At 48.9% G+C, this 12,349-nt stretch overlaps 5 protein-coding genes across 5 annotated transcripts; 1 reads left to right on the forward strand and 4 right to left on the reverse strand.

Moving 5' to 3' along the window:
- Window positions 1-79: 79 nt before the first annotated feature.
- UA08_01895 (hypothetical protein) lies at window positions 80-2,238 on the reverse strand (the record flags this gene model as incomplete). The annotated part of the gene is made up of 10 exons (XM_020261609.1): window positions 80-341; window positions 406-600; window positions 679-838; window positions 890-995; window positions 1,056-1,140; window positions 1,203-1,372; window positions 1,434-1,556; window positions 1,617-1,771; window positions 1,814-1,949; window positions 2,011-2,238. 10 exons carry the CDS (start codon window positions 2,236-2,238, stop codon window positions 80-82), a joined length of 1,620 nt encoding a protein of 539 aa, XP_020122842.1.
- Window positions 2,239-3,454: 1,216 nt separating this feature from the next.
- On the forward strand, window positions 3,455-4,446 carry UA08_01896 (hypothetical protein; the record flags this gene model as incomplete). The annotated part of the gene is made up of 5 exons (XM_020261610.1): window positions 3,455-3,468; window positions 3,533-3,743; window positions 3,786-3,808; window positions 3,927-3,952; window positions 4,013-4,446. 5 exons carry the CDS (start codon window positions 3,455-3,457, stop codon window positions 4,444-4,446), a joined length of 708 nt encoding a protein of 235 aa, XP_020122845.1.
- Window positions 4,447-6,022: 1,576 nt separating this feature from the next.
- Window positions 6,023-7,258, reverse strand: UA08_01897 (hypothetical protein; the record flags this gene model as incomplete). The annotated part of the gene is made up of 3 exons (XM_020261611.1): window positions 6,023-6,180; window positions 6,252-6,968; window positions 7,030-7,258. 3 exons carry the CDS (start codon window positions 7,256-7,258, stop codon window positions 6,023-6,025), a joined length of 1,104 nt encoding a protein of 367 aa, XP_020122844.1.
- A 1,129-nt stretch (window positions 7,259-8,387) lies between these two features.
- Window positions 8,388-10,135, reverse strand: UA08_01898 (hypothetical protein; the record flags this gene model as incomplete). The annotated part of the gene is made up of 2 exons (XM_020261612.1): window positions 8,388-9,510; window positions 9,576-10,135. The coding sequence occupies 2 exons, from the start codon at window positions 10,133-10,135 to the stop codon at window positions 8,388-8,390; spliced, it is 1,683 nt and encodes a 560-aa protein (XP_020122851.1).
- Window positions 10,136-11,651: 1,516 nt separating this feature from the next.
- UA08_01899 (hypothetical protein) lies at window positions 11,652-12,296 on the reverse strand (the record flags this gene model as incomplete). Its single annotated transcript, XM_020261614.1, has 3 exons — window positions 11,652-11,961; window positions 12,035-12,117; window positions 12,273-12,296. The coding sequence occupies 3 exons, from the start codon at window positions 12,294-12,296 to the stop codon at window positions 11,652-11,654; spliced, it is 417 nt and encodes a 138-aa protein (XP_020122850.1).
- Between the last annotated feature and the right edge of the window lie 53 nt (window positions 12,297-12,349).

The following is a 12,349-nucleotide window of genomic DNA, read 5'->3' on the forward strand; positions in this document are numbered from 1 at the left end:
CGGATATGCTTAATAACAACCAACCTTTTCTATCCATGGATGCCACCATATCAACTGCAATTCGATTCTATCAGATCAATCACCAGTCGCGCAACGTCCGTCGAACAACCGACGTGCCATTGCCAGCAGGCTTGAATTCTTCAACCCAAGTACGCATCTGCTTCAGCTCCTGCTGGACGACTTCCATAATACCGGCATTCCCCTCCGCATTCGAGTACAACAAGTCATAGCAGTGGCTGGCATTGGCCATGATGAAGATTGGGTTGGGCTCAGACGAGGTCAATGGACCGCCCGGTCGGAAGTCAGAAGAGACAGTTTCCTCACGCCAGGGGTCGTATTGTCTAAAGGCCCGTTAGTTCATACATAGATACACGCATTTCAAAGGAAGAGAGGGAGAGTAACTACCCCTGAGCCCAGATTACGCGCTCCGTCGTGCCAGACCAACCGCGGGTCCAGGCGTTCACGGAATTGGGACGTTTGCCATAGTAGCTGGCATAAGTGTATCCATCATCTGGTTGAAAGTATGTACCGCATGTACGGAAGAAGTAGTCATCCGTTATGAGGCGAGAGACGATTGAGGGTGTTCCATCGGGAGCACCACTATAGAGAAGACCATCAGTTTTTTTACTTCTTTGAGATTTTCCTTTTTTTTTGGGAACACGGATGAATAAAACTCACTCCTGCCATGCTCCATAAGGCTCGTTGCAGCAGAGCCATACCCACTGTCGATCAGCGACGTTGTCGAGAGACTCATCAGCGTATATGGGGTTGGACGAGTTGTAGCTGTCGTAGCATGCGGTTTCGTATTCGCCTGTCCAGTAGCCGTAGCTCGCACAGGCTGGATGGAGTTAGATACGTTCTAAAAAAGGAAAAGAAAAGAAAGATTTACATCCGGGGAAGTATTGAGTGGTCCACCATTGAATGTATCCCTGCAGAGCTTTGGTCACACCGACTCCCTTGGCAGTAGCGTTGACCGCGGGTGTAGCATGGACGTTCTATTTTGCCTGTTAGGGTTCTTTCTTTTCTGACATATGTGTTGGTCGCATAGTGCATACCTCAAGGTAGTCGCAGAACTCGTAGATCTCGCCAGCTTCCTGCCAGGCAGTAGTCTGGCCGAGATAGGGGCCTCCAGCGAGGGCTCTATTGTAACATGTAAGTCACAGCAAACGAGTATGATAGAACGAATCGGGTTAAAAACATACTCGGCAAAGTCATCATCTCTAAGATCACCTAGGAGGAAACTGTTTTTCAAGTCTTGTTTTGCTGTTTCATTGGATCCAGTCAGAATTCCGTCAATGTATCCCATCACATTGACCAAGTCTGTGCTGCAGTTTTGCGGGAGACGCTCTTGGATAGGGACAAAATATTGCCACTAGAAGAGGAAAAACCGTCAGTTTATATGAATACGTCGAACCGGAGTAAGTCATGCTAACATAGTTCCAAATAGCCTCAACAGGGGCACTAGAGGCATGGTAAGCCCAGAAAGTACCAGGTAGCGTGGCCGCAACCCAGCCGGCTTGGGCACCACTGTAGGAACCACCGACAAGAATCCATGGCTACAAGATTTATCTATCAGTTTCCGTGCAACCGGCAGCATCGGAATGAATCAAACATACAACATTGTCCGGAGAACTCTGATTCGTGGTATCGAACGGAAGCTGGACATTTTTCGCAAAGTTGACAGTGTCGGCAAGTGCATTCTTGAAGGTAAGGTGTTGCATCGTCTTGGGAGTAAGAACATCAACGGGAGAAGATTCGCCCCAGTAACGGTCTTGTTCAATTAACATAATTTCACCAAATGTCCATCACATACATCGAATAAGTGACTCACGCTCGAGGATCAAGGTCGCAGCGCCAATCTCCTGCGCATAAAGACCGCTGAGGGTCTCATTGGTGAGATATCCCTGATATCCATCTGCGCTTGCCTCTCCGGGCTGGAATAGAACGACCTGGAAGTAGCAATAGCAATTTAGCACTTAGCGAAGAACCCGCGTGAGTAGATTGACTCACAGGTGACCCCGGTCCATTCCAGTACTGAGTATCCCAAAAGTAGCGCTGAGAAAAGGTACCAAGCTCTGGATTCTCGTGATCCAGCAGCTGCTCGAAGTACCCGGTAGAATAATAGCTGTCAGCCTGAGAGCTAGAAGCTGCAGCTGGCGCGACTGGGATCTTGGGGAATGCCGCCGCGACTGACGCCCACGAAGCGCAGAGCGCTATGAGTGAGATGGTGGAAGGCATGGTAGCTTTCCTGTCGAGTACACAGATCTTTACATAGCAGAAGAAGGGAGGGACCCCTTTTAAGATAAAAGCTTTTGCCTCGATGCTAGCAAGCTTAGGGTACCACCCGGGCACGTCATGCGAGTACGGATAGTTCGTAAAGCAAAGCACCCGAGAGCACATCTGGTTAAAACCGAGCTACATGGTACGGTCATCAACCACCATAGCAGACTGGTCGGAGGGTAAAAAGATTAGTGGGAGATTGCCCGCTCGTCGATCATAGGTGTTTCGGCGAATAAAAAGGGCCAGATATATTGCAATTTTCAACGGCGCAGCGACGATGAGAACCTTAAGGCGCGTGGCGCTGGGCTAATGGCCCAATACGGCAGTTCGGCTTAGGGCTGGGCGAAAGATTGTAACATCGTGGGGTCGCAGCTAGCGGGTCGTTGACGAAGACGAACAATCGCCTGATAAGAAAGTGTGGGTAATGGTGTGCTGATCCTTACAGCTTCAGCCTTAGTTAATCCTACATATTATTAATTCTGATTCTTATTAACTTTATTTAACTAACTAATTAACTTAACTATATCAATGATTCCCTGGAATGCTGCCGTCAAACCCTAAACCTAGCCCCAGCTATCCATCGGCGCTAGCAACAATTAATCGCTGCCTAAGGTGTCGATAACAATCCGTCCTACCATCATATGGGCCATCGCGGGTGAAAGTTATTCATCCTATTATGATCTTTCTACTTTTCTAACAAATTCTATATAGATACACATGGATGTCAAATTAAAGTAAACTTTCTCGGCAAGCGGGCCGACCCATCATTGTATACCTTATTTAGCAATTTGCATCAAACAGCGAACCATGCATGACGTTTGATCTAGAAAATCGATGAAAAATCTACCAGTGCGGTAGCAAGGTTGAATATCTTGAGTTACTGCTTTGTAGAATTATATTTACCTATTTGAAGTTTTCAAGATGTATGTGCCTTCGATATGGTTGCCAATACCCTCGGGTATTCTCTCCTATCATACCTTCGATAATCACGATGCACTTCGGTTAGTCGTCCATCTGCAGTACTTGAAGGCAAATATGACGATCGTAAATAATTGTATTGTTCCTGGCGAATTTCTTCCTGAGTAGCAAATAGAAGTAGGTAGGATGTGTTGAACCATTTGACAAGAAAAGCTTAGCGGCGGAATTGGCGGCATTAAGCAATGAATAGAACATCATGATTCATGTCTGGTATGTTTGGCAGACAACATGTCTAGAAAGAATAGCCTTAATTCTGCTACATGGCCAAACAAAGGCAACTACTTACGGTTGAACAAATTGAGGACAAGCTGGGCTACATCTTTGACTATTTGGACGATCCCGAAAGCGAGGCTACAAGCACGTTCTACTCTGATCTCACCCGAGTTTCCAACAATCCATACGAGAGAGCTTTGAAGGAGCTTGACGAATACACCAAACAAAATACAGCTCCACGACAGCAGCTCCCAGGCCGATGTCTGCCTAAAGTAAGTTAGCAATTATCAGTTGTCTATCTAGTACAACACCAGGTTGACGATCATAGATCATTTCTGTACGCGGGGAGACTGTGGCGATAGAATGCACAAACAACCTTGGACTGTATCGTTCCATTGTTCGGATTCAGCATGAGTGCGGGTTTGATTTGCCTTTACTATTTAACGAAAATGAAGATTCGAGGCTCATGACCGTTACAACGGTAAATATAAGTTTCCAGCATCGTTACAAGTGGCTGATTAGAACGGATAGTTTCAAATAGACAGGAAACATGCATCGGGCTTTATCTTTCAACTTCCAAGAGAGCTTCGTGGCAAGATCTACGAATTCTGTATACCCGACGGAAAGTGGAGCGTGGGCGATGTTGACGCATTCAATACAACCACGTTTGCTGGAAATATAGGTGACCCGACCGGCTTTTGTTTTCCCCTAAGCAAAGATCTAGCGATTCTTAACATCAGCAAGCGGATACGTGAGGAGGTAATTCCTATCGCCTACCGTAGGACATTCTTCCGTTTGGATGATATAGACGAGTCCGTCAAGGTAGCGGCTTCTATTGGCAATATTGGGCGGGCAAACGTGGAATCCGTGGAGTTCTGCTGGGAAAGCCGAAGGTCACTGACCTTCAGTGGAGGAGGGATGAAAATTCTGATTTGGATGATAACTATTCCCGGCTTCCGTCCCTTCACGTCCTGAGATGTGTTCAGCTTCTGAAGCAGTGTAGCAGGCTCAAGCTGTTACGGATTTACTTTGACAGCGATCTGGTATCGAACTTGTCTTTCGCTGACCTTCGAGCCGACCCCGGCATTCGTGAACTCTCTTCTGTTCACGGAATTCGGAGGGTGGAATTTTGTAATCTAGTCTGCGAGCCACTGGACCAGTACGAACTCGTTGGTTGGTTGAAAAACAGAATGCAGTCCACTGTCGAGCAGGACGAGGATTACAGTTAAAACGACCACTTTATTGCCACCGTCGTCTAGATATTTATAACAGAACGTTGACGGCTGAAACCCCCAAAGGGTACCATGTCATTTTTCCGAAAATGAAAGCATAGCAGGCGTATCAAATCCTTTCATTTTGTCATAGCATCGAATCTCGAAATCGAGGTAGGCCCCATCAAAGTCTTGGCAGGCTAGGTAGCTAATATTTAGCTTTCCCCTTCTTTTATAGATATTCACTTGAAAACCAATTTAGTTAAGCTTCCATCGAGTTTTGATGATCTTTCTGTCCAGCAGTTATATGAGAAATACGGCAAACCTGAGAAAAGTCTCCGTGACTAGATGTGACGGAGAGCCATTACCTTCTAATGGCCCCGCCAATGCTGTAATCCCGTTGATTCTAGGGAAGTACGCCGAGGAATTCTCATTATCTGACGCGCATGTGCTTTTAGGTGACTTTGGCGAAGCATTTTCGCCTGGAGCAGAACCTCGTTTGGGGAAAGAGTGCCATACACTACCAGCTTTCCGGGCTCCAGAAGCCAAATTCGCGCAGAGGACTCCACTCACATATTCCTCGGACATCTGGAGCCTGGCCACGGCGATTTGGGGGATAATCGGAATGAAGGCAATTTTTAGCACTGGTTATGTGGCTATGTGGCGCAGGGTGAGATAGTGTCTCAGTACGTCGATGTACTGGGGCCTATGCCTTGCGAGTGGTGGAAGAGCTGGGAAGGGCGATCTCAATTTTTTGATGAGCAAGGGTTCCCCACGGAGTCGCATAGGGCAAACAGATGGCCAGTGTCTGAAGAGTTGTTTGAAGTTGATGTGCAGAAATGGGGGCGTAAGGTATGAGACGAGCTTGACGAAAATGAAAAGTCGCGTTTCTAGATTTGATGCGCCGCATGCTGTCAGTTCGACTCGAGGAGCGTGCAACGGCTGAGGAGGTGCTACAGTCGACATGGATGATTGAATGGGCATTGCCTGCCTACGAGCAAAGTGAAAAGCATCACCCTGCTGACTCTGGTGGCATCTAGGAGTCACGATCTGTTAGGGCGATCCTCGTTAAGCTGTCTTTATATTGTCTAAGTGCATTCGCCTCATTTGTATACCTCTAAATCCAGCAAAGGCTTCCCATTACCTAATTATGTACTGGAACTCTATAGCTCTGTCTTCGCAGGACATTCGCATTATACACTACTCTAAGACATACCCCATCAGTCTGTCAATGCGTTGAATTTAGGGCTCGTGGTTGTTACTTATACTTTGCTATCTAAGTATAATGAGTACCTAGAGATCTGCCAAATTTTCCTCATTCATTCTCTGTATATATCTATCTACTCATGGAGTTCAGCCAGAGCCTCCGTCCTGGACTTGCTATTCGGATCCAAGTACGGCTTCTCGCCAATACCAACTGTTCGATGACCGAATCGCTCTCCCAGGCCTTCATAGTCAAATGTGGCAGAGTGGAAAACACTACGGTTATCCCAAATTGCTAAAAACAAAGTGTTAGTTAGTTCTATCAAAGTTTACAGCCGTATGATAAATTAGGGGCAGCCAATTTACCAATATCGTTCTTGTTCCTCCACTTGAACCGGACCTGCAGGTCGTGGTTATTGATGAGCAGGGAATGAAACTTCTTTAATAGCTCCTCCGATTCTTCCGAATTGAGCTCGTTGATATATTTAGGAAAAGTGCCTAGTGCGTAGATGCTCTTCCAGCCTGTGACGGGGTTGGTGCGCACAACGGGATGCACAGTGATGAGCCCATCACCGACGTTGAGTGGGCTTCCTCTGGGCTCAGTATAGATTCGCACGTTAACGGGATCACGCTCGGCCGCCTTGATGAAGCCGTCGCCAGAGAATGTCGCGGTGAGGCCTTCTAAGAATTGCTGGTACCTGCGGGAAAAGCGGTCGTAGATCTCGTATCCCGAGGCCCAGAGCGTATCACCGCCAGAGCTAGGTAGCTGTGTGAGGCGAAGTGAGGTATAATCAGCCGGGGCGGGCTCAAACTGGATGTCTGAGTGCCACTGAGCCGAGTCGTAGCGTCGACGGTCAGACTGACGGTCGTGCTGAAACATCTTCTTACGTGCGAGCGAGCTAATGGTGCTGATCTCTGCGTCGGCCACTCCGAACTCACTGGTGTTGTTGAGCACCGGGTGGATGTGCAGCGTTGAGCTGGCGGGCTTGCCAGCCAACTGGCCTAATCGCTGCACCAGCTCCTTCTGCAAATCATCGGTGAGGTTATCCTGGGCGCGGAAGAAGACAACACCGCGTTGGGAGACTGGAGGGGGGAATTCATCAGCATGAAATGTGAATGAAACAAAAAGCCCGTGGGTTCCTACTTGTGATGGCCAGATCCCGGACCAGCTCATCCGAGTTCGAAGCGCGCAACAGATCGTCTACGATATTAACATGGAGGAATTCTCGGCCAATAACTGGAGTTGTTTCCTCAAAGGCGAAGTGGTTCAAGGCGCCGCTCAGCTTGAGCGGTTCCGGGTACGAAGACGGCTCGTCCTTGCGCTCTTTGGCAAGAGAGTGGATGGGGAGAGTTTCAGCAATGCTCGGAGCCATGATAGTCAAGGTATAATAGAGAGAACGTGGAATGACCGCGCCATTCCGACTGTCGTGGACGCGGTGCATGCATAACTTATACTATCCAGTTTAGCTTCCATCTCCATCACGCAATAGCTGGCCCTAGTTGTGCAATGGCAGGCAACCCCGCACCCTCCCGGTGAATCATCGCATGGGCGACGAAGGGGGGAGCCCGGGCGTTGAAGGCGCGTATCTTCACTTCAAACTCCACGGTCCATAATCAGGATTCGCAATAGCCCTGCGTCGACGCGTCATGCGAATCCTCCAATCGCTCCCGACTGCCATATCATCCAGGCATCCACTCACCATTGGATTTGCACGTCAATGTCTATTGGAGTTAGAATGTTCTGTCTTGTATTCAGCGCTGTGATTGATTTGGGCATTGGTGGTGGTTGTTTCGAATTGCTATTTAACCCTAGGCCAGGGCTAGCCCTAACATCACCGCGCCAGTCCCTGATTTTGCCACTGGCAAGAGAGCTGGTCTGGTCTCTATGACATCAATTATAGAACGGTAATACAACTCAGAAAAGAAATAAGTAAAATAATCCGCTTACTGCAATTGACGTCGCTAGAAATTGACAACACGTCAAGGAACTTTCCAATTTGAACGGTTTTCAACGAAACATATGGACTATAAAACACACACAAGAGAAACATAATGGGAATCAATCAACACAGGAAGACAAGAAGAGAAGAAATCGAGCAGGGGAAGGGTAATGCTAGCACTACAAATGTCGCACCTTCGGGATGCTACTCACAAGACCGAGGACGTGAAATACATACATTTCCCTCTATTCACGTTGGCGCGCCCAATTGTGGTCAATGAAAGAGCCTTCACTGCTCATATGTCACATGGAACGCAGTCTCATGGGCCAAAGAAGGAAGTATTGTGCAAAGTAGTTGGTGAATAATCGATTGATGATCAACGACCGGCGCCCGGCCAGAGAGAAAATAAGTAGGGAACTGCTATACGAATATCAAGAGAGCGAATGTTGTTAATAGCTCGTTCGTGGCAAAAACATCTCCAAAAGAAACCCCCCAAAGAGACAAAGCTTTTATTTTGGTTTGCGAATTAGAGAAAAGGAAAATTCACTTGGCGAGGGGTGGACTATCGTGTAGCACGGCCACCCCTTGCTGGCGGAGGCCCATAACGCCCTGAGTTTGCGTTGATGGGCTTCGTCGGTGCTTGTTGAACATGTAGCCGACTTGTGCGCCACCGTTCATAGCACACCTCGCGACTTGTCTCCCGCAGCTCGGCACGCCAGTCTCTGAAGACCGACTCCTTCAGTTTCACGAAATCGCAATGCTCCGGGTTGTAAGGATCCGCGTAGCCCCATGGAAAGTATCGACCGATGGGGAGATCTGGCGTTTCTAGGGAGTGCGAATCAGGGGACAGGATAGAGAGGGGGATGAAAGGCGTGTCCGTTGTCGAGGTAGTGGAAATTGAGTTGTTGGATTTGTGGCTTCGGGGAGATGAGGCTTTCACGGCTTTCTCTTGTAGCAGAACGTTGTCTGCCTCCTTTTCAACGACAGGCGTGGCTTCCTCATCCTCTTCATCATCGTCAGAGGACTCTTGCTCTTCATCTTCCGGTTCTTCCAATGCCAAAACCTCCAATGGATCAATCCTAGCTTGTTTCAAACTATCCCAAACCGACTTTTTCAGGAAAGCCATATGCGCAGTGGTGATGGTGTCGGCTTTGCTGATCACAGGTACGACTGCTGTCTTTCCCTGCATCACGCGAAGGACTTGTAAATCCAGATCTTCGTCAAGAATGCCGACCACTCGGGACGAATTGGTATACTTGCCATTGACTTGTCCAGCAGCCTTTTGGGCGGCCGCAAGATTGGAATCCAGGCGGACAGGATCGAGAATAAGGAAAACACAGTGAATATGGGTGTCTCGAGCACCAGGAGAGCGCACAACTTTCATCTCCTCTGTCAAGGTATCCTCAAATTTACTTTCCAAGAAAGCAGTGATGTCTCTCAGTTGTAGATCAACGACATTTTTCTCCAACCCCTCGGAGTCCCATAGCGTCAAGCCAACTCGCTCGCCCTCGATCTCGGTCTCTAAGTAGTGGGAGGTGAAGTTGGGACTGGATGAAGAATTGATCTCCTCAAGGATATCCTCAGAAGAACGAATAGGGTGCTTGTTTGGAGGGAGCGCGAGCGACTGTCGCAGAAAGTTGAGGAAAGACGTCTTTCCACTGTTCTTAGCACCAACAACGAGAAGACTGTTTTCAAGAGCACGTTAGTTGCTATCCTCTCGCAGTTCTTCAATGCACGAAGTATAACTCACTTGTAGGGCGTAGGATCCTTGCGTCGACGAAGTCTGCGAGGGCTGTTGATAGTGCTCACAGCGCTGCTGGCATAGCTATAGCGACCACGATGAGTCATGCTCTCAGTTCGTGCATAGGGATCAAGCACTGCTGGTGGGGGAGGAGGCGGTGGCACGCTCTGGTGTGAAGAGCTCGATCGATTCTGAGGAGCAGGCGCGCCCAGGCTGGTAGCTTGCTCCTCTCCTCCAAAGGTCTGCATTTTGGGTGCTGGGGCAAGATCAGGAAGACGCGGGGCGTGTTGAGGGACAGACTCGCGCTGGCGACGCAGCTCCTCCTCTCTGATCTGATCCTTCATCTTTTTGCTGGCTTTGCTGCCAGAGCTCTTGCGCTCAGACAGCGGTTCGGTTGATTTAGAGCGGCGCAGGAACCCAAGCGAAGATCTGCGCGAGGCAGCGTCCAGGTTGTTGACGCTCAGGCGGCTGTTGTTGTTGTTGTTGTTGTCAATGAAGGACGAGGAAGCCTCAGGCGGCGGCGGCGGAGGCTGGCTCTTGCCTGGCGTGCGAGGTCGGACGGCAGCCATGGGGGGGGAAGGAGCCTTCCTGTTTGGGAGACGGCGGGAGTGGGCTAGAATCCTCAGTCAGCCAACTGTTCTCCCGTCTGCGTAACAAGACGTCTTGCACGACAGGCTGTGCTTTTCCGATGGCACAAATGATAGATCATCATTGATACCGGGGCCGCAGACAGCGGATACTCACCGCGGAATAAATGAATGGTGGTTTAGTTTGATCCAGTCTTGCAAGCAGGTATTATTGCTAATAACCAATTGCGACTACAGTCTGCTTGAAGACACTATTCCCCCTTGGCGAAACGAATGGCTTATCCACGGAGATGACAGTCACAAGTCCAGCAAGCGAGTGTCGACCTGGGCCAGGGGTAAACGGAACGGAAAAGAAGGTTATCGAGAGACGGGCCGGCTCTCGCAAGAAATAGGATAGTCACCACGTCTGCCCGTGGCTCCGCGATGGAAGAAACGAACGACAGGCGGACACAAATCCAGAAGAAGAGAAATGAAAAACAACCTTGGCTGTTCCCCAGAGTGAGAAAGAGAGTTACGATTCCCTCCTACGTGAAGTTTTCCTAGACTCGTTCTACGAAGATAGCGTTCTCCACTCGAGCCTTCTAGCTTAGGTCGTCTCGGCACTCCATACCCTGGGCGGCCTGGGGACCTGCGCGATCTTTTCCCTTCCCTTTGGGAAGGGAACGAAAGTTAAAACTGTCAATTAGGATTGAAAAGGCCCGGAGCAGCGCAGACCAGAATTCAGGGGCTCCCGTTTCAGCCAGTTCGCGAACCCCACCTGTCTAATTTCCAGCTGTCGTTGGCTGACACGATGACGCCGTTCAACCACTAGGAACCGTCCGGTGCTAGAGAGTGGCGCCAGAGGACTACGACGACTGAATGGATGACCGAGAATTCGTTGAAATACGGGGAGTTTTGTCGGAAAGTCAGCCAGAGTACGGAGTACACTACACATGCTGCACTGAGACAAAGTCCTCCCATGTTTGAGGTGCTGTCGGCTTTTTTTTTTTTTTTTTTCCCTTTGTACTTATTGTTTTTATTGTATGATTATACGTATGTGCGCACGTTCTGGTTCTGCATTCTGATTGACCACCGCGTGCCGGAGCACGGGCCGAGTCGTGGGTCAGCGCCGCTGCAAGCCAATCAGCTTTGCGTCAGCAGGCTTGGCACCGCGGGTACCTGGTGTGACGCGTGCATGTCACGTGCTCAAGTCAGGGGCTCCTAAATTCGACGTGAGTCTACGCTCTTATGACATGACATGTCTTGAGAAATTATATTAATATCGCAAACTCCAAGCACAATTCTATTGCTTGAAGGGCGGAGACTAATAGTTGATCGTCAACGGTCTGGGCAATCTAGGAATATCCCGTACCCCTCAAATACCATGCATACATATAATTTTATCGCTCATCAAACAACGCTAGCTGATCACATTCCAGTAATTTAGAGAAGTATATATACAAGAGATCGCATTATATTATATTATCAAGCCAGATTCGCGATTCAGACCAAAAGGTGATCAAGCACATTGCAGGTACCGCCATTGGGACACGTTTGAGCGGACAAGGTGCTTAAACTTGGGCCCATTAGGGCCACCGGTGTATTTGTACTCAGCAAAGACACCATCTGGCCCAGCAAGTTGCATGTCACCCCATTGGCCGTTGGAGTATAGCCAGTTGACAGGGTAGCCCGAATCATGCGGTGTGAAGCTATTCCTCATGTTGTCGTAGCTGTACGCATAGTAGTTCCCAGTTGGGTCCCAGAGAGTGCCGTTGCTGGCATTGTCGTTAACAGGACCGAAAGGCAAGTTGATTGTGTGGTCGTGGATTCTGTACAGGTTTTCAGTCAATCAGTATTAGATTGGGCCTATACGAGTGTTGAATATAAGAAGAGTTTACGAACCCTGCAATAGCGTAATTGGCGTGAGTTCCACGACCGGAGTAATCAGGGCATCGTAGGTGAAAGCCTCGCCAGAAGAGTGTTAGCTGAACCACACAGCTTGTGGCACGCCATTGTCAAACCGAATCATGTTATGCTCCCTATAGATATGTATAAATTCCGGAGTCAGAAGTCTATATTCCGGAGCAGAGAACTTATGTATATATGATGTATCGCAGTCCCCAACGTGGTCACCCCATACAAGACCGATGACAATACCACCCATATTGCAGCTAGTAAACGATCACCACCTGAATCAGCGATACAAGCGCCGTACAT

This window comes from Talaromyces atroroseus, assembly GCF_001907595.1.
Source record: "Talaromyces atroroseus strain IBT 11181 chromosome Unknown scaffold_1, whole genome shotgun sequence".
NCBI lineage: Eukaryota > Fungi > Ascomycota > Eurotiomycetes > Eurotiales > Trichocomaceae > Talaromyces > Talaromyces atroroseus.